This window comes from Phaethon aethereus (genome assembly GCF_964289735.1).
Source record: "Phaethon aethereus genome assembly, chromosome: 6".
Lineage (NCBI taxonomy): Eukaryota > Metazoa > Chordata > Aves > Phaethontiformes > Phaethontidae > Phaethon > Phaethon aethereus.
In genome coordinates this window covers 35,116,418-35,137,657 of record NC_138580.1, presented here as the reverse complement: position 1 = coordinate 35,137,657, position 21,240 = coordinate 35,116,418, and the positions used below count along the sequence as shown (strand labels likewise).

General features: G+C 40.3%; 2 protein-coding genes across 2 annotated transcripts; both read left to right on the top strand.

The window, feature by feature from the left end:
- Nucleotides 1-8,316: 8,316 nt before the first annotated feature.
- Nucleotides 8,317-13,721, top strand: ASDURF (ASNSD1 upstream open reading frame; the record flags this gene model as incomplete). The annotated part of the gene is made up of 4 exons (XM_082001328.1): nt 8,317-8,969; nt 10,440-10,493; nt 11,032-11,107; nt 13,651-13,721. The coding sequence occupies exons 1-4, from the start codon at nt 8,460-8,462 to the stop codon at nt 13,719-13,721; spliced, it is 711 nt and encodes a 236-aa protein (XP_081857454.1). The 5' UTR covers nt 8,317-8,459.
- Nucleotides 13,722-13,743: 22 nt separating this feature from the next.
- ASNSD1 (asparagine synthetase domain containing 1) lies at nt 13,744-18,421 on the top strand (the record flags this gene model as incomplete). The annotated part of the gene is made up of 3 exons (XM_082001150.1): nt 13,744-15,225; nt 16,832-17,013; nt 18,160-18,421. 3 exons carry the CDS (start codon nt 13,744-13,746, stop codon nt 18,419-18,421), a joined length of 1,926 nt encoding a protein of 641 aa, XP_081857276.1.
- Between the last annotated feature and the right edge of the window lie 2,819 nt (nt 18,422-21,240).

Below are 21,240 nucleotides of genomic sequence, written 5' to 3'. Positions count from 1 at the left end.
CCTGCAATGAGCAGGGACATCATCCTAGATGAGGTTGCTTACAGCCCCGTCCAACCTGACCTGGAATGTTGCCAGGGATGGGGCATCTGCCACCTCTCTGGGTAATCCATGCAAGTGTTGCACCACTGTCATCGTGAAAAATTTCTTCCTTATATCTAGTCTGAATCTGCCCTTTTTCAGTTTAAAACCCTTACCCCTTGTCCTATCGCAACAGGCCCTGCTAAAAAGTCTGTCCCCATCTTTCTTGTAAGCCCCCTTGAAGTACTGGAAGGCTGCAATAAGGTCTCCTTGGAGCCTTCTCTTCTCCAGGCTGAACAACCCCAACTCTCTCAGTCTGTCCTCAGAGGAGAGGTGTTCCATCCCTCGGATCATTTTAGCAGCCCTCCTCTGGACCCACTCCAACAGGTCCACGTCTTTCCTGTGCTGAGGGCTCCAGAGCTGGACACAGTACTGCAGGAGGGGTCTCACCAGAGCAGAGTAGAGGGGCAGAATCACCTCCCTCGACCTGCTGGCCATGCTTCTTTGGATGAAGCCCAGGATACAGTTGGCCTTCTGGGCTACAAGCACATATTGCCGGCTCATGACCAGCTTTTCATCCACAAGTACCCCAAGTCCTCCTTGGCAGGGCTGCTCTCGATACTTCATCTCCCAGCCTGTACTGATACCAGAGGTTGCCCCAACCCAGACACAGGACCCTGCACTTGGCCTTGTTGAACCTCATGAGGTTCACATGGGCCCATTCCTAGAGCTTGTCCAGATCCCTCTGGCACATCCCATCCCCATCGTCAACATAAAAACTATGATAAAATTAAAATACATACAAATTCACCATTCAGTGCAGTGAATTTTTTTTTTATTCAGTAGTTTTGCGACTGTGACTTCATAAAGCATCCCATCCCTCAGGCATGTCAACCGCACTGCTCAGCTGGGTGTCATGTGCAAACTTTCTGAGGGTGCACTGGATCCCACTGTCTAGGGCATTGATAAAGATACAAGTATGCTGACATAGTCTTATGACAGAGATAACATTACTGACTGGTTTTGGTGCATTACAAGGAAGAGCCATATCCATATAACACACACATAGTCCACACTAGAAAAATCTACCACATTTCTCAAGTACCTATTTTCAGCTTCTATATCAAGGACTGAAATTCATTATCTCCCTGATAATCATTTTTCAACATGTCACTGAGGATGGAAACCAGCTGAGAAGTCTAAGAAGATACAAAGAGTGAAAACAGTTGCCAGTTTTCCCTTCTTTTGAAAGAACTTTCACCCTTTTGGACTGGAATAATTCTAGAAATTTATGTTCCTTCATTACAATTCATTGTCATGACTCTTTTTTTTTTTTGTTCTGGTCTGGAGAGAATTAAATGTAGTCACATCTTGCTCCTGTTGCTTGCAATCCTACCAAGAAAGCATAGCTCTATAGTTTAGTTTCATATGCTACTACTGCTAGGCCACTCTAAATTTTCCACCTTTATGCCAGTGTAAACTGATACTGTCATTACTGTCACCTTCAATCTATTGAGACTGTAAGCAAAATTTGGCAAAGTTTGTTTATTCTAAATTCAGTATTCTTATTTCTGACTTCCACTGCTAACCAAGTTCACTACTTCTGAGTATGTCTGTCAAGTTACACTGATATTCTCATATTCTTTTTAAAAGGTTTTAAAAGTTTGTTCTAACAGCATTATCTGAACTTACAAGGTGTGTAGGCTGAGATTTTAGCTTACAGGTATCTAATGTTAGTTTTTTTCCCCAGACAGCTACCTTACTGTCTTGATTTCAGAAGTGCTAAATACCAGTATCTTTCATTAAAAAAATGTTGGAATATTTATGAAAAGGATATGTTACTCGAATGTTCAATGTTGCAAAATTGTGTAATTTATCTAGGCTACCTCTCTCACATATGCTAAGGTATGTCACTGGCAAAAAGATCTGTTTTAAGCTTTCTATTACCTAAACTGCTGTTAAATTCTGAGTCATGGTCAATGTTTTGCTAAACATCCACAAGTTAAAATACATGCCAGGAATTACGTGACAATGCCTCTCCCTCCCTCCCTTGTGGTTATTCCAACTGATGAACTATTGTATTAAAAAATCAGCACTGTGAATACTAGGAACTCGGTCAACTTACTGCATTTCAAGCTACAGATAATACTATTAACATTCAAAGCCCACCAGCCATTGCTGGTTTCTTAGGTTCTAGTGGTTCTGCCTTGGAAGAGAAGGAAACCTTTTGAGGGCTATTATACTAAAAGATGACATTCTTACACCCCTTTTGTACTACCATACATCCTTCTTCCTTAATTGTAACAGCTGTAATTACTCCAAAAGTTGTGGTAAAAGTGGGAAAGAGTATAGGATCAGTGATGGTGTTTCACAGGAGTATAGCTGGGGAGAACAATTAAATCTCAGTGATGTTAAGACTTTAAATAAGATGACAAACATAGTAATGTATAGGACACAGCACCTTGCAACTAGTGAATTTTGCCTTTCTTCAGGTTTTATGTCAACATGACAAATGGAAGATGCTTTTGTCCCGTGACATTCCCAAATAAATGTTTCATAAGATCTATTCTGTGAGTTTTTCTGTCAGAGCTCACCTAGCTGTAGAATCCTTTTAGTCTGATGGTCAATAAGAACTTGATCAGAGTATTTTCCTTCCAGCTACTGAGATGAAGTGTCTAGGCTGCTAAGCACGCATGATCATTTAAAAAACAGTCAACATAAAAACTATGATAAAATTAAAATACATACAAATTCACCATTCAGTGCAGTGAATTTTTTTTTTATTCAGTAGTTTTCTGACTGTGACTTCATAAAGCAAAAATAGCCTAATTTAAAATATGGAAATAGTAATTTAAACATGGAAATAGTAATGCTTATAGGTGGAACATGGGAAGAAAAACCAGGACCTCAAAGTTTTGTTCCTCACTCTGCCAGCTCACACAACTTTGGCTTACATTTCCTCTCTGTATTTATTTGTCTCAATTAGGCATTTTGAGTTCTATGGACCCTTAAAGCATTCAGTGCACTAAGTATCATACTCATCATAACATGATGATGAACAAGTATAACCCTCATGACCGAAAGCTCTATTAAGATTTCAGTTATTTGGGTCCCAGATTGTTTTGCCATGTGTGCAGGGTGATTTGTACCAAAGCTTCAAGTAGAGGAGAGAAAAAAAAAAAGAGGCTAGAGAGCAATAAGGACAATGAGTAAATGGGAAACCCTCAGCATAGCCTAAGACACAAAGAACAAAGTATAAAAATGAGTGAAGCCAAACAAACTGTCTCATAATATGGCCTCTGGCACATTACAATTTGAAAACCTAAGAGTTTGCCTTCAAATAGCTTCCCTCTCCAAGTCTGGAGAAAATACTTTTTCTCTCCTTGATGCCCAAGTGGCTGTATTTGTTCACTAGCAAGCACTAAGTCCAAATGCCTGTAACAATGAGAACAAAGGGACAAAAAGCACTTGAGAGCAACGCATTTAATAAATCAATCCAGGTAAGATCCTAATCCAACCGGGTGTCTTGGAACAAACAGCCTTACCTTCACTCTTGCCTCAGAGAGCCTTGCAAAGGTGTTAGGCATTTCCCCCTTTCTCCAGCCTACTCAGACATGTTCTGGTCTGCCCGAGCTCACACTTAGGCAGGTCCATTTTGTGCCTATAGGAACATGCTTTATGGGACTGCAACCTATCTCAGCCAAAATGACCGAGTCCCTGATTCTAGGAGACCTATATTAGACTAACACAATCAGGCTGCTACTTCTGTACCTTCAGCCCATCCTGCTCAGGCCTGCCTACTCCTTCAAAGCAATCTAATCTCTGCGTTTTATCTTCAAGAAAATACAAGTTGTACATAGTATTAAACACAGTACTTACTGTCAGGGAGGCACTCCCAACAGGAAATAGAAGCAAGCATGTAATTATCCCTCTAGTCTCCTCCAGGCTTCGTAGCTCAGCTTGCAAAAAGCAGACTACTGGGCAGGCTCCACTCAAAGTGTATTTGGTGCAGTTCTCTTCCTTTTCTCATTAGGCAGAAATATTAGCACTGATCTGATTTTGCATCAAGATGCACCGATCCAAGGTAAAGCAAATGAGGCAAAAGGTCCATCCGGTGTTCACCAGCAGTTCTAAGCCACTCATACCCCTGCTCCTTAGCGCCATCAACAGAAGGGCTTCCAGCCACCAGGCTTCCAGCTTCACACTGCAAACAAAATGTTGTTGTAAGGCAGAGCACTGGAATTTTTTAAGATCCCTGAACATTCACTGCTCAAAATGTTTATCTGGAAATCTGATCCTATGTTCAAACTAGACGGTTACTATAATAAACCTGTGTGTTGGTTATTCAAAGCACGTGAGGGACTGCTGTGCCAGGTTATGAACTCTACAATAAAAGAGAGCTCATAAACAAGAGACAAAACCAAATCTTTTAGTTCTACCTTTCTAAGTCAAATTACCACTCACATGAACTTCTCAACTCTCTTCTGAACTCTAGCAAAGTGCACACCAAGGTGTTCTGCACTAAGAAAGGAAAGATTATGAGAACTAAAGGTCAAACTGTGTTCTCAGCTACAGCAACACAAGACCTGGAGAGAGGCCCTTGTATTCATTACAATTGCTTCAGTTTTACACTGAAGAACAGAGTAGACTTGGAAAATTCTATTTTTAAGCCCTCTTTTATTTAAATCATCCAACAAAAGACTATGCTGGGAGTATTTTACAAACAAGCTGCTTGGTCCAACACTTTTAGAAGCTTTAGGGAATGCAGTCAGTTTGTAAAAACAAATGATAGATTAGTGCTACAGAAGTTCTCAGCTATTTTCACAACAGCCTTAAAATCTTCCATGTGAAATTGATGAAATTCAGCTTTTAATTGGAAAAATAAGAATTTTATGCATCTGACCCATGCAGATGTTTTGTGCAAAGTATTTCTCAGATTGCTTTAACAGTGTATCAGGAGTAAATACTGAAAAAAATTACTCTACTTCAAGCTCATAAAAGTGCTCAAACTTGTTGTTTTGTTTGCAATAATAGGACTTTTAAGGTAGAATGATTAGAGGGCTTGCAAGGTTTCTTGTGCAACTGATAATCTAGATACTTAACCTAAGGAAACAACCACCCACTTTACATGGATTCTGGTACATAGATCCAGATCCCCGGTTGTATAAACTAACTCCCTTCAAATGCTAATGTCTCAATCAAATTAGCAAAAGTATTACCATGAAGCAAAACCAACTAATTTCAACAATTTGAATTTTCTTAGACTGGTTATGAGTTAGTAAGTTATTAAAATATTCAACTGAGAAGTTGATGTAAAGATCAACGTTACATTTCAGAATTTACTCACATGGATTCTGACATCACAACGTCTAAATACTAAATAACCCAAGATCAGAATTGAAAGTGTTCCAAAAAAACATAAATGCAAATACCCTCTGATCATGCTCTCCCCCTTCTAGAGACCTCATCTACCTGTCTTCTATCCCAGGCTCCATTATTTGACTATCTTTGGATTCAGCGAACAGCCAGCACAGTTTCGGCTTGCTCTCTTGTGGCCAACTTTAGAGCTACAATTGTCCTGGTACTTTTTAGTTCCAAGGACCTTCACGAGTTCTTCTAAAGCATGACAAGTTTCCTCAGATTACCATCACTAACAGCTGACCCTAGTTAATGACTCAAGTTTGAACCGACAATTAAGTTATCATGGCTAACATGTTACGAAGCATCAGCTTAGATGCAGAACTGAGTACATGTAGATTTCTATCCCACAGCAAAGCATGAACATTTGGCGCTGCTAAGCCCCAAAGGCATTATCTGTGCTACGCTGTACCTCTAACATCTGTAAAATCACCTGACACAAATGTACTGCCAACATTTTGAGAAGAGGTCTTCAAGACTGACAGCAGCTTTTAGAAAGATGGCATACAATTTTCAGCATGCTTTTAACAACAGTCTGTCAGAACTTGAACTTGGTTATTTGAGGATACTGTTTTGGTCATGTGTTTGTTAACATGTGATGGCAAGTTCAACTATTTTCTGGCATCAGTAACTGCTGCCTGTTTTGTAACTGTTTACATTGCTTGTTGGGTAACTTGTGTTGTTTTGTATATTCTTAAAGATCCCAGATGCTGAAAAGGTGAGGGCTTTAAAAGACTGAAATATTTCTTGATACTTTATTAATATTGTATCAGGCATTATTACCTCCCAAGAATAGTTTTATGCTAGAAATAGTTCAGAGCACCAGAGCTGGCACAAGAGAAGTGCACAGACACAAGCAGATTGACCAGAGATGTATCACTGCACTACATTTCCCACTTAGTTGTCAGCCACATCAGCTCCTGAATCACCTCACCACCTCTCATGAAGAACAGTGCAAGCACATTGCAAACAGTAAAACTACAATAGCCCTGGAATGAGGTTGAATTAAGATGTCACAGCTCTGCAAGGGGAGATAAGAGGTGCTGACCTTTTCCTTTGTTGAGTTTTAAATACAGCCGCTCTTATTGTGGGTATGAATGTGGGTAATTTCAGGAGTAATCATGTCGCAGGAATCCATTCATTTTAAAAAGGACTTATCAAAAGCACATTCCGTATCAGTAGATGAATCAGCAATTCATGGTAAGAATAGAAGCTGAAAACATTCTACATTTGCTATTATACCTGAAGACTATTATCATCACTCTTATGAATCAGCCAATGAAACATTCTTCTCAGGAACAGAGTGATGATTTTTTGATTAATAAACATTAACTGTATTTATTATTGAACATGAAAAGGATCATCAGTACAGAAACTATGCTCAGATTACTGGGTTACTTGTTCATCAACCTTTGTAACATATCAGCAGCAAATAAAATAGGCAGCAGAGGGTTGGGAGGTACTCAGATTAAACAAATTACTCCACAGAATAAGAGTGACAAACTAGAAAGCACACTGAGCAATAGCATCAAAACTGTTATACATGCCCCAGGTACATGTATTTCTTCTAGCATTTGAAGGACAAGCCCCAGAACTTCACCAACCCCTTGGCAACAGCTCCCCAGCAGCTTCAGTTAATCTGCTTGGGCACTGCCAGAATCACATAAGCACTGGTGCACTGCAGAGAAAGCCAATCAGCTACCTAACCTGTCTCACCACACAATCCCACAAGCAGCCATGTTGATACAAGGGTGGAGGCAGAAGGTGTGGTTGAAGGTGGAGGGAAGAGCAAGACTAACCTTTTATGAAACTGTAACCTCAGTTGCTCTTTCTGTTAAAGGCAAATAAGCACAATATTTGCAAGTTAGTGTATTGTTAAAGATTCTTATACACAAACTGTCTTTTTTCATGCTTCTACGAGGAGCCAGTTCCTTGTTCTCCCTATATCACTGCCAAAAATTCCAATCATCACGGACATTCCAACCAATGTCATAGGTACCACCAAAACAAGGTGTAATCTTTCTCATAAACTCTAAGTATTATCAAAATACATAACACATATGATTATGTGAGCCACAAATCACAGAGCAGCAAAAGTCAAAATACCTCACTTATTAAGGTACCAAGTATTTCAAACAATTCATGAAGATTTACACAATATTTGCAGTGCAGTCACACAAGGACTTGTAGGACTTTATGATATTTCTATCTCAACTGAGCTATCAGTAGCAGTCTGTAACTTTGGAATGACTCTCAAGTCCTTAGACTAATTATACAACAATATTTAAAAATAGGGAAAGGGATAGCATGAGAGAAAAAAATAACTGTAATTTTCCTACATCAACCACCTTGACAAAGTTTTACCCAAACTTCCCACTGATATTTGTTAATGAGTATTAGTGGATATATGATCAATTTTCCATGAAAATCAGCAGACATGATTTCCTGAGATATGCAGTTCATTCACCAATGAATTCAGTGATCAGAGTATGTAATTCCTTTCATAAGTAAATCAAACTCTAGCTTAATTTTTTGTTCCTTATTGGTGCTACTGGAAGAAATTTTCAAAAGCTTCTTGTCACAGTAACTGGCTCCTTTTACCACTTCTCAGCCTAACTTTATTCATGATAGCGAAGCATGGTAATATTATTTTTCCTTATGCTATCACCCTCCTGCTACTTAAACAACTTCTTCCCCACATATTTATAAAGACAAGAAGACAGATACACCACTGCAATATGTCTGTAGTAGAACAGAACAGGACAATTGGACTTGATCAGGTCTTTTCCAACCGTAACGATTCTATGATTCTGCATCTCCTCTAGAACACCTCTAAGCAAACTGCCTGACTCTGATCCAGGGTCACCACCACGCGAAACGGTTCCAACGCAAAGCACTTCCTTCTCATTTTGTTTATCACTTTTTTTTTTTTTCCTCTCCACACTCTACTAGGCCCAGCTTCCAGCCCTCAGTCCAAACAGCGTTTTCACCTTAGCCTCGCCAGCGCCCTTACAGACACGGCGATGGCTCACTGCCGCCCTACGATTCCCGGGAGCTCCTTCTCTGGGCCAGGACGTCGCTTACGGCCCATGCGGAGGGCAGGCCGGTGCCGGGAGGAGCGGGTCCCCTCACCCGTTACCGCCATCAGAGGCCGCTGCGGGCGCGACGACGACAGCCCTACTCCAGCCCGCCCGCTCGCGCCAAACGGCTCGCGCGTGCTCAGTTACGCCTGCTTGATTGGTGCTCCGCGCGGCGCTGCCGCACGCATGCGCGCCCGGCACGACCCCCCCCCCCCCCGCTGCCGCCGGGAGGTTGTGCGCATGCCGTGTCGTGGCTGGCGGCGGCAGTTGCGAGGCGGTGCGCGCGGAGAAGTCGGCGCCGCTGCTGTTGCCGGGTTTCCGCGGCAGGAGCCTGGCGTGGGTCGTTCCGCGCTCCGCGGGGGGATGTCGGGCCGCCCGCCGCGGCAAGAGGAGGAGGAGGAGGAGAGGGGGGAGAGCGCGAAGCTGCGCCACAAGGAGGAGCTGAGCCGGAAGGTGAGCTGAGGCGGCCTGCTGCCGGGCGGGCGGGGGCCGCGTATCCCCGCAGTACTCTCGGCTGCGTGGGGCGGGCTGCCGGAGGGGTGGGGAGGCGGCGGCCCCGCGAAGCCGGTAATCTCGGGTGTGATCAGCGTGAGGAAGAGGAGGGAGAGCCCTGTCGGGAAGCTGGGGCTCTTGCGAGGCGGGGTTTTCGTTATAGCGCTCGGGGGAGAGCGTCTGTCGTGTAGCGAGTTCTTGTTAGCTCTCTTGTCAAATTGGGGTTTTTTTTGGTTTTGGCTCTCCGAGTTGAGCGTGAAATGTCAGGTGAGTCGCGGTGAGGTTTTTCGCTGTAGCATCTACTTCAGCTGTATCTGCTCAAAGTCCCAAGGGATTTCAGTCACGCAGGCTGGCACTCCTCATAAATCTGCTCTATTTTCCGTGGTGCCAATAGCTTTGTTTAGTATGAAATCTGTCAAGTCCTATATAACTGCTTTCCCTCAAAAAATTACTTCCTTTCCATATGACCGTATTGTATAAAGTCAGTGGTGATGTTTCATTGCCTGGGAAGCTGTAAAGCTAGGGCGTAAGAGTATTGAAGGTTGTAATTTCTGTTATACTTAAGTGGCTGGGCTGGCTTAGTCCGTAGCGAAAGATGACACTGCTGTTTTGTCTGTTGGAATCGTAAATGTAAGACAGTGATGTAGCTGCTGGAAAAGTTGTGTTTTCTGTATGCCACGTCCGGCTTGGCTAACCTAGCTCTGTGGCAGCTTTCTACTGTTGCACCGATTCCAGGAGGCACAAAGGAAAAACAAAGCAAGCTGTATTGAAGCATTAAGTGCTTGCTGACCGGATGTTGTTCTATTTTTTTGCTTTTATGATGGTCTTCCTGATTGCTTTGTAGCATTCACAGCTGTCATCGTAAAAGAAAATGGGAATACCTGCCGCCTCTGCCAGTGCAGTTGAACAGAGTGGTAAATCCCACTGAGGAAGTTCATGCAAAACTCCAGAGCAATAGAAAGGCTTCTGTTGCTCTTAATACAGTTTTAAGGCTTTGGAGTTTTTATTGGTTTTATTTTGAATCTGGACAATACCTATGATTACAAGGAGTATTTTAGATATTATGCTAAATTTTGTTTTCTAAAGTTATTTGATGTTTTATTAGTTGTGTGCATGTTGTCTTTTCTTCTGGGGGGAAAAATGTGATCTCTGATTATAAATAGCTAGAGGTACTCTGCCTTCCTAGTAGTGATTGGTTTTGAGGGTAGGAGAAATAGCAATCAATGCAAGATAGCCCATTTCTAGAGTGGTTATTTTAAGTATTTCATTTTTATATCTATTTCCGCTTTATCTTCAATGGTCCATTCAAGGAACTGCAACTATATACACATGTATCTATCATAAAATATCAGTAGGCATGTTCACCACCAGGATTATAATACAGTGGTTTATTTTTAGTAATTAAATTGAAGTGCATCTTTTGCCTTTCAGATTAAAGAGCAGAAGGTAGTAGTTGATGAGCTTTCTAATTTGAAGAAGAATCGGGTAAGTATTTACAAATTTGCTTTTGACTAGTTCATTTTAGCATAAGAGAAATAGGCATAGAAACAAGAGGCAAAATAAAATTGGAGCACACTGTCTTTAATTTGTTTTCATAAAGATTTTCATATAGATGTGGTCTGCTGTTCCCAGAATACTTTGTCCTCCGATGTTTTGGTTATGTATGCTTGTGCAGTGTAACACAGTACGTTGTTGGGGTTTTCTGCCTTTTTATATTTTATCTGAGTTATTTCATTAAGATGTTTGAGTTGATTGTAAGACTTCATGAAGTATTCTTACTTTTCATGTGTATGTATTTCAAAACAGAATGTGATCCCTCATGTATGAGGAAGAGAGCAATGCAGAATAGTCATGGGTTAAGCACAAAACGTTTTTGATGGTATGACATTAGAATGTTGGTATTGTCAGGGCAGAATTTAACCTTCTGGCATAAAAGTGAAGTGTATCTCGGTGGACCTACTGTGTGGTGTGGTAGCCAGAGTTTGTTGCTTTGACTTAATGTGGCATTGTTCTTGTTTTACAGAAAGTTTATAGACAGCAACCTAATAGCAACATATTCTTCCTTGTAGACCGAACAGAAACGCTATCTCAATGCAAAAGTAAGCTTGCAATGTAAAAGTTGATCAAATAGATAACTATTTAAAAGCTCTGTTTATATCTGTTAATGATTTCAAAGGTATATTAAAATGAAAAACTGGCAACTGTATATCAAATACAAAGTAGACTTCAGACACCTTGTGGTGGGTTGACCCTGGCTGGATGCCTTGTGCCCACCAAAGTCGCTCTATCACTCCCCTCCTCAGCTGGGCAGGGGAGAGAAAATACAACAAAAGGCTTGTGGGTCGAGATAAGGACAGGGAGAGATGGCTCACCAGTTACCATCACAGGCAGAACAGACTTGACTTGGGGAAATTATTTTAATTTATTACCAACTAGAGTAGGATAACGAGAAAAAGAAAACCAAATCTTAAGCACACCTTCCCCCCATCCCTCCCTTCTTCCCGGGCTCAACTTCACTCCCAAGTCCCCTTCCTCCTTGGGGGGAGCACTGCTCACATTCTTCCCCTGCTGCAGTGTGGGGTGGGAGACAGTCCTCCAAGAACTTTTCTAACATGGGTCCTTCCCACAGGCTGCAGTTCTTCACGAACTGCTCCAGCCTGGGTCCCTGCCACAGGGTGCAGTCCTTCAGGAACAGACTGATCCTACGTGAGTGCCCCCCAGGGTCACAAGTCCTGCCAGCAAGCCTGCTCCAGACTGGGCTCTTCTCTCCATGGGGCCACAGGTCCTTCCAGGAGCCTGCTCCAGCACGGGCTGCCCATGGGGTCATGGCCTCTTTCGGACATCCCCCTGCTCCTGCGTGGAGCTCCATGGGCTGCAGGGGGACAGCCTGCCTCACCATGGTCTTCCCCACAGGCTGCAGGGGAATCTCTGCTCTGGCACCCAGAGCACATCCTCCCCCTCCTCCTTCACTGACCTGGGTGGCTGCAGAGTTGTTCCTCTCACATATTCTTACTCCTCTCTCCAGCAGCAATTGTGCAGGGTTTTGTTTTCCCCTTCTTAAATAAGTTATCCCAGCAGTGCCACCGCCATGACTAATGGGCTCAGCCTTGGTCAGCAGTGCGTCCATGTTGGAGCCAGCTGGCATTGGCTCTGTCAGACACGGAGGAAGCTTCTACCAGCTTCTCACAGACGCCACCCTTCCAGCCCCCCCTGCTGCCAAACCCTTGCCATGCAAACCCAATACACATGTGCTTGTTTTTCTGATTGGATAAATGTGGAAGTGTTTCCACTTGATATATGGATGTGATAAAAGAGCAAGTGCTCATCATGTAGAAATACACCTGGGCAGTGTGCCCAGGTGGCCAAGAAGGCGAGCAGCATCCTGACCGGTATCAGAAATAGTGTGGCCAGCAGGAGTAGGGAAGTGATCGTGCCCCTGTACTCGGCACTGGTGAGGCCGCACCTCAAATACTGTGTTCAGTTTTGGGCCCCTCACAAGAAGGATGCTGAGGTGCTGGAGCGTGTCCAGAGAAGGGCAACGAAGCTGGTGAGGGGTCTGGAGAACAAGTCTTGGGAGGAGTGGCTGAGGGAACTGGGGTTGTTTAGTCTGGAGAAGAGGAGGCTGAGGGGAGACCCTACTGCTCTCTACAACTGCCTGAAAGGGTGTTGTGGTGAGGTGGGTGTTGGTCTCTTCTCCCAAGTAACTGGTGATAGAATGAGAGGAAATGGCCTCAAGTTGTGCCAGGGGAGGTTTACACTGCATATTAGGAAAAATTTCTTTACTGAGAGAGTGGTTAAACATTGGAACAGGCTGCCCAGGGAGGTGGTGGAGTCACCCTCACTGGAAGAACTCAAAAAATGTGTAGACGTGGCACCTCGGAACATGGTTTAGTGGACTTAGTGGTGTTGGATTGATGGTTGGGCTTGATGATCTTAAGGGTCTTTTCCAACCTTAATGATTCCGTGAATAGGGAGAACGTCTGCCCCAGAGAGGAGTCGCTATTCTCAGTGCCCTTTGGGAAGCTGTATAGCACTTTGTCCCTTAGAAAAAAAAAGAAAAAAAGTTTAAAACTTGCATGGGATGAGTAGGAAGAAAATAATGACAAGTTAAACTGGAGGTTAAGCTAGAAATCTTTAGGTAGCTGAAAGAATGGATCTGTGGGATTGTGAAGAAAGGAGAATGGATGATAAAGAGAGTTGATCGAACAAATGTTAGAAATGTATGAATTTATTTTCTGAAATGAACAATTGCTACTTTCATTTTCTTTCCTTTGATTTAATAGTGTTGACATTTTAATTGACAGTTCACTTTTCTTATTGTTACAAATGTGTAAATCATACTGATTATATAGGCAATAGTTGGCCATTCCCCTAATTCTTACACTTGTATTGTGGCTTGCTTTGGGAGGAGAAAAAAAAAAAAATCATGATCTTTGTATAACTAAAGAGGAATAAGCTACAATGAGCTATAGTATTGATGTAACACAAACGTAGCACTTTTGTTACTTAGCATTTCATGTTTTTCTCTTTAATTGAACAAGTGGCTGGAGTTACTAATTTCTTAGATATACTGTTAAACTTACCTACTCATAACCTAATAAGTTTATGAAACTGATTATTCACGTATTTTTCTTTTAAACAGATACATTAGATGAATTAAAGAAGGCACATCAGGAGATGGAAAATTCAGAAAAGACTAAAATCAAGAAATAGTCCATCTGAATTCAAAGTCACAATGTGTGGTATTTGTTGTGTTGTTACCTTGCGTAGCCAGCATGCTATTCATGATTTCTTTAACAAAGACATACTCTGCCGTCTTCAAAGAAGAGGACCAGACAGTAGCCAACAGCTGATAAAAACTGTGTCTGATCTCTCCTATGAGTGTCTGTTTTCTGGCCATGTACTTCACTTGAGGGGACTGGTGACTCCTCAACCTCTGGAAGATGCTGATAACAATATTTTTCTTTGGAATGGAGAAATTTTCAATGGAGTACATGTCGGAGATCTAGAGAATGACACTGAAGTAATGTTTCATCATCTTGCATTATGCAGTAGTGAAGCAGAGATTTTGTCCCTCTTTTCATCACTGCGGGGTCCGTGGTCTTTTATTTATTATCAAGCGTCTAGACACAGTTTATGGTTTGGTAGGGATTATTTTGGTCGTCGTAGTTTGCTTTGGCAATTCAGTAATGAGGTTGACAGTGTTTTCTGTCTCACATCTGTAAGTGTTTATTCCGAATCAGGTAACCAATGGCAAGAAGTCCCATCATCTGGAATTTTCAAAATTGATCTCAAAGCTTGTGCAACAACTAAATCTTTGGTTTTAACGTTGTTTCCATGGAAGTACAGCTGCACAGAGAAAGCAGTAGAAGAAATATTCATTAATGTTCTGGATAAAGTTTCAAAAGATTTACCAAACCACATACGTCTTGTGATGAATGAATCAAAACTATGTCTCAGAGCACCAGTTATCCCCTTAAATAAAACAATTTCTGAAGCTTCAGGTGAATGTCCAGGCACTAATATGAGCAACATTATCCATACGGCTTCTGTAGAAACCCTTCAAGAATTTCTTGCAGAAGAACACAAGAAAAAATTAGTCCGTCAGTTTATTGATGTTTTAAATGAAGCGGTGAAGAGACGGGTTTTATCCCTTTTTAGAGATGAAGATCAGAAAATGAGAGAAGTTCCAAGCATGTCTAATAGGAAAGCACATGTTGCAGTACTCTTCTCTGGTGGTATTGATTCTATGGTTATTGCAGCCCTCGCTGATAAACATGTGCCTTTGGAGGAACCAATTGATCTTCTCAATGTAGCTTTTGTGATAAAAGAACAAGCTAAGCAAAAAGGTATCACTAAAAAACATACCAACCGGGAAGTACAGCTTGATTTGCTTTGTCCTCAAGAAAGTTGTCAAGATCTTGATGCTAAAACTGGTGCTCGTTTATCTTGCTTTGATGTTCCTGACAGAATTACTGGCAGGGCAGGACTGAAAGAATTAGAAGGCATTAACCCTGCAAGAACCTGGAACTTTGTGGAAATTAATGTTACACTAGAGGAATTGAAAAAAATGAGACAACAATGTATTAATCACTTAATTTATCCACGGGATACAGTCTTGGATGACAGCATTGGCTGTGCAATGTGGTTTGCTTCCAGAGGGCAGGGTTTTATTAGTAACCGAGGAGAACTGAAACCATATAAAAGTCCTGCAAAGGTACTGGTCTTTTTGTTTTCTACCTTATCCTTGACCTGTGAATGTAAAGAGACTTCTGTTGTTTCAGAAATCAGCAGGGGTCTTTAATATTCATAAGGCTTCTGAAATTCAATGGCAGAGTGTAGAATAGTTCTGTAATTATAATCTTTGTGTAATTCTGCATTCAGTTTTTTTTGTCATGTAATGTGTATGGCTTTTCTTTGAGCTTGAATAAGCAATGATACAACTAGGAAAAAATAATAACCATCATCTGCCATTTTCAGTGTTTCAACCCCAGTAGTGGGTAAGCGCTATTCAGTCCAAAGTGAAATGTTAATGAATTATTAAGTAATATTGTTTTGTGCCAGCATCGCAGCCAGTGCAAAATTACTAACTTCTTATTTGGGCATGCTATTTATGTGACAAAATGGCAAATAATAATGGCAGAAAAGATAACTACTTGGAATTTTTAAATAATTGGAGTCTGATTGAATGGCAGAACTACAAAAAGTAGTTCTTTCCTTTTTGTAACTTATTTTCATGTATGTAGTATTCAGTAAAATCTTTTTAGTAACTAAATGATTTTCTTGGGAATTTGATTCTTCTCACCTCCCAATTTCCTGATGGCTTGTGTAGGGAAGAATAAACTGTTTCAGGAATTTGCAGTCCACTGCTGCCTTTGCTTGTGGAGGCTCCTGTTACTTTTCTACTAATGGCTAGATCCTAAAACCACAAAAACCCCCAACAAAAAAGACCTCAAGAAACGCAATAGTTTGCTTAAAAACTATTACTGTAGAACACATTTTATTTAGTTGACTGATGTACTTAAGGATGTGCATCTCAGATTTGCAAAATATACAAATTCATCCTAGGTCCAGAACATGTTGAAATGGATCATGACTTAATAAAACAGAAAGTGAAAATGACATTTTCCTATCAGTTACTTACTCCTGTGTACAGGTGAAAAATTATTTGATGACTAGCTGGTGTCAGATTAGTAAAACAGACTTGACTGTTTATGTTAAGAACTTCCACTTTTATAGTGCATTACTGTTGAAGGCACAGTAATGGACCAGCTGTAGTAGTGTTTTTTTCTCTTGATAATATTTTATGTACTTATTGAGGAGACAGAACAATATGTGACATTTTTACTTTGTGTAATGCAGTTGTTACTAACCCAGTAGCTAGTAAATTAATAGTAATCTGGGTATACATTCAGATAACTATTTAGAACATACAACATACTGATAATCTTCGGCAACAATTTTTTTTATAAGGGCTGGTGTTTAACAAAACCTGTTTATTGTAATAGAAACTAACAAAGACATTCTTCAAAGATACTGGTGTATTTGTGATCCATGTGACATTATTTTGGCGTTTTTTCCTTGCCTCAGTAGAAATGTTTGTGTGTACTTTTAGGTCTGATTGTGAACCTATTTCAAATTTCCAGTGACTGACTTGGGAACTGTTTCAGGGTCTGTAAATGTGTATGGCACATCCCATCACGATAGGTAATATATTTAGAAGATGTGTATTAAAGTTACTGTCGTTAAGATGTAGTTAAATGTTTTGAGATCTGTTACATGTTACTAGCTTACTAAGAAAGATTTCTTTTCTGTTTTCTTAGGTTGTGCTTACAGGAATTGGAGCAGACGAGCAGCTTGCTGGGTATTCTCGACATCGTGTTTGCTTCAAAAAATATGGCTTAGAGGGTCTGACTAAAGAACTTGAAATGGAGTTAGATCGCATTTCTTCTAGAAATCTTGGTAGAGATGACAGGATTATTGGTGATCACGGAAAAGAAGCCAGGTATTATGGTTTTAACATGAAGCAAAACTGGTTTTGCCGGTTAGATTCTGCTTTTAACAATCCAGCAGGAAGTATAATTGAAACTTCTATGCATTTTATTGTCTTTAAGTTCTGTTGCAGTTTTGTGAATGTGTATTGTGTTGTAGGATTTTTTTGTTTTTTTAAAAAGTGGTCTGTAGTACTGCAGAAGAGTTACTTAAGGAAATTTAGCAACTTGAACATTGGATTTCCATGTGGAAGTTTTAAGAAGCAGCAACAAATGTTGAAACAGGCAAAATCAAGTGGTTTTATCATTTTAAGTGGAACAGTCTTCTGCATAACTTTGAAGTGTTCTGATGTGGTCATTTGGGGAGTGACTTTGGAGCATGACATCATAACATAAAAGCCATGTATTCCTGTCCTTGCAGTAAAGGCATGATCAATATCCACTGCATTTCCTGGTTGTTACATCAGAATAGTTAAAGAATCACTTTATTTGTGTTTACTTCCTCCATGCTACAGCCAACTTGTTCAATTGCTTGGGTGTTGTCCAGTAGCAGAAGCCACTCAGGTGCATGAAAGGTCTCTTCATGTGATCTCTGTGCCAGCGTTTTTTCAAATCTGTTCTTAGTTGCATGTTTTCAGTTTAGCAAAAAAAACCCAGTTGGAGTGGTGGACCAGCAATGCCATTAATCATGCATGTGATTAATGAATGCCTGGAGTGCTGTCAGAATTTACTGTGTAAATATTCTTGTTTCAGAGTTACAATGTAGCTTCATACAGTATTTTTAAATACTTAGAAGTTATCTTGAGAAGTGTTACTTGAAAATTTGTATTGCCCTCCCATTGTATTTTCTGATTTTCTCCGTAATTTTTGTTTTGTATAAACCCAACATTTCTGATGCTTGTTCTTACTTTTTTCTTTGTTTGACTTTTGAAAGCTTCCAGGCTTCTGAGTTTAAACATGATATATTATGTTTTCTTTCTCCAAGACGGTGTAACTGCTTTGGAGACTTGCCTCAGTACTGTGACACTAACGTTTAGGGTATATCTATAGTTAGGAATTGACACAGACTCTGAAGTCTTTGCATGTGGTAAAGGGGAAAACCAAGACTATTTGTATGAAGTTTTTAAAAGAGTCTTTCCCCATGTATATCTTTCCTTCAGGTTTCCTTTTCTTGATGAAGATGTTGTCTCATTCCTCAATTCTCTGCCCATCTCAGAAAAAGCTGACTTGACTTTACCTCGAGGAATTGGTGAGAAATTGATTCTCCGCCTTGCAGCCAAGGAGTTTGGCCTTACAGCTTCAACCATTTTGCCAAAAAGGGCTGTACAGTTTGGATCTCGGATTGCAAAACTAGAGAGTAACAGTGAAAAAGCATCTGACACATGCAGCAGACTGAAGTTATTTACAGTAGATGAATTATAAAGCTACATCTTGAGATGTTGCATTTATTCTATACGCAATTTCAGTAAATCTTTGGAGTTTTCTTAGAATGTTTGGTCTGTTTTTTTACAGCTTGGATATCATTATTAATCATCGAAATAATACATGTAGATCTGTACTTGGATTAGAGCCTCACTATGAATGCATCCTTGGGGGGGGAAGGGAATCCTGGGCTCTTGGGGAGAGAGGCTGGCCAGAGGTTGGCTTTCCCACCCTTCCTGATGTCAGTGTCGCAAAAAGCGTATTGAACTGGTCTGGTGTGTCACATATCTTGAATTCTGCATGGTAGATTTTCCTCTGTTGTAGAGTAGGGCTGGTCTTGCACCTGTGCTTGAGGAGAGGGTTCAGGTTATGGTTTTAGAAGGGAGAGCACGGTCAGGAGCTGGCCTGGTTTGCCAGAGCCAAAACGAGCTGAGGGTCTCAGGCCCTGTCGGCTCTTGGAGATCTGCCCTCCAAGCATCATGCTTGCCCTTTCATTACTTTAGAAACAGAAGGATTGCAAAGTTAATGTAAGAAAAACTGGATAGATGCTTTCCAGTGGTTTTGGTAAGGTTGGAGCTTAGTACTTAGTACACTACCTTACAGTTCTGGGTTCTATGTTTGTCCAATTAAGTAGAGAAAGGGAAAATCATACCAGAAAAAAAAAATGTTTTCATACACAGCATAGTATATCAATTCCTACAAAGTATCTTGAAGTAGATTTTCAAAATAATTTGTCAACTCTGTAAAGAAATACTTATTTTAAAAGCTTAAGTTTCAGACTGCTTCAAAGCACTGGCAGATTTCTTAGTGGTGATCTGAGGAAAACTGACTCCCTAGTACCTTACCCTGGGATGTTTGCAAGAGTTCTTGCATCATGCTCTAAAGCAGGTAGAGATTGGACCAAGAGGAGCATTAGGCTGATGAAATGTGACTGCAGTTCATTATTTATTATCTCTGTAGTAGTGCTGGAGTGTACCTAGAAGCTAGTGTCACCTAGGACTCTTAAGAAAAAAAAATGCTCTGTACCCAGGCATATAGTTTCTTTTCCAAACTAAGAGTCCTCTGATATTTAGAGAAATGTGAAAAATCATTTTGGAAGGCTTCTAAATAGCTTTAGGTAGTCGTTTTAAAAAGAAACCATATAATTTGGTGTTGGCAAAGTTGTCTATTTATCCAGGTATCGTAAGAAATTAATTTATCATTATTAATAGTTCACTTGCTATTATTTGTAGAGTTTCTTGACCAAATGTTTGGTTCCAGAGGGGGGAAAAGAAACACAGAGCAACCTACAGGAATGTTACTGTCTTTTAATCTTGTCCTTAAGAAATGTATTGTTTTCTTGCAAATACTAGTACAGCTCTTGATTAAATAATATTCTCTCTGTTTTTTCGTTAGCCTCTCTAAGTATTGTATTCTAGAAACTGGTGAAAACTCTTGAAGAATTCTCAGGCCTGACAAAAGTGATCCCTAGAGTTGAACAATCTGATGAGGCAACCTACTTGTCAAACTTAGTAGCACAGACAAATGCTAGTGCCTTGTTTGCAAAGTCTGACAAAAGTGAGTAGCAAGAATTAATTACTACTGTGTCCCTCTAGTTGGCTAGCTTCAAAAAGATGACATCCAGTACTCGGTAGAGATTGCCAGAGACTGCTGACCAGCTAAGAAATGTATGTAGCCAGACAGCAACTTTGCTAGCACTAATAGATTCAGATATGCTCTTGTATTATTAAGTAGTCCATCAGATTTGGCTTATGGAATTTGCTATTTAAACTTTCTTTCGGTTCAGATGCAAGTTACCATCACAGCGCTTCCTGTCAGCTTCCTCCAGCTTGATATAAAAATTGGACAAATTTTGATCAGTGTTGACTACATGGTAGAAGTTTGGAGCATACATATTCACAGAGAAATGTGTCTGGATCTTGGAGTTTCCATGCTTTGAAATGAACATTGATACAGATGGGAAAACCCAAACAGATGGAAATATTTTTTTGAATTTTGTTCAGGAGGCGAGTACAAAAACATTCCTATTAAAACAAACAAACAAAAACAACCAACACCCAATATTGCATGTGGTTTATACGTGGCATGCCTAAAAGGTAGGATCATTACTTGAAGAAATATAGCTCATCAGCTCTCATGCAAAATTATACGCTGGTATGAAATACTGTAAATTATAAGCTGGTATGAAATACTGTAAATTTACATATTTCCAAAAGATTTCAGCTTCCAGTGTGATATTTGAGTGGTCAGATTTTCAAAAGTCCTCAGTACTTTGAAGATGTCTCTAAGAATAACAAGCGTTCCAGGCTTAAGAATTCTTCAAAATACATCTCTAAAGACATGTGCGTATTTTTTTCCTAATGTTTTACATAGTTTTATTTATATTATTTGCTATATCTGTATAATTAAGATTTAAAATTAATAGCAAGTTGCCTTGCTATATAATAAATAAGGTTTCTAATTTACACAGAAGTAATAATTCCCAGTGTATTAATAAAAACACTGTCAGGTTATAGATGCAACAGCAAAGTGCATCTGACATACATTTTTTAAAATGAACAATGTTTATATTTAGGTAGTACAAACACATTTTTATGGCAGACAACAACAGTGTTCTAAATTGTTTCATCTGACCTTGCAGTTTTTTGTACTCACTCCTGTTTTGCAGGTCTAATTAATTTTTAGGGAACCTATGGTGAAAATATGAATGAAGATCCAGCTTACAACCCAAAAAGTATGGAGGTGACGGGGGGAGGTCTTTATGCAATATGCTGATAATATGGTATTTAAATTAACACTTGGTACTACACAAGTTGAGC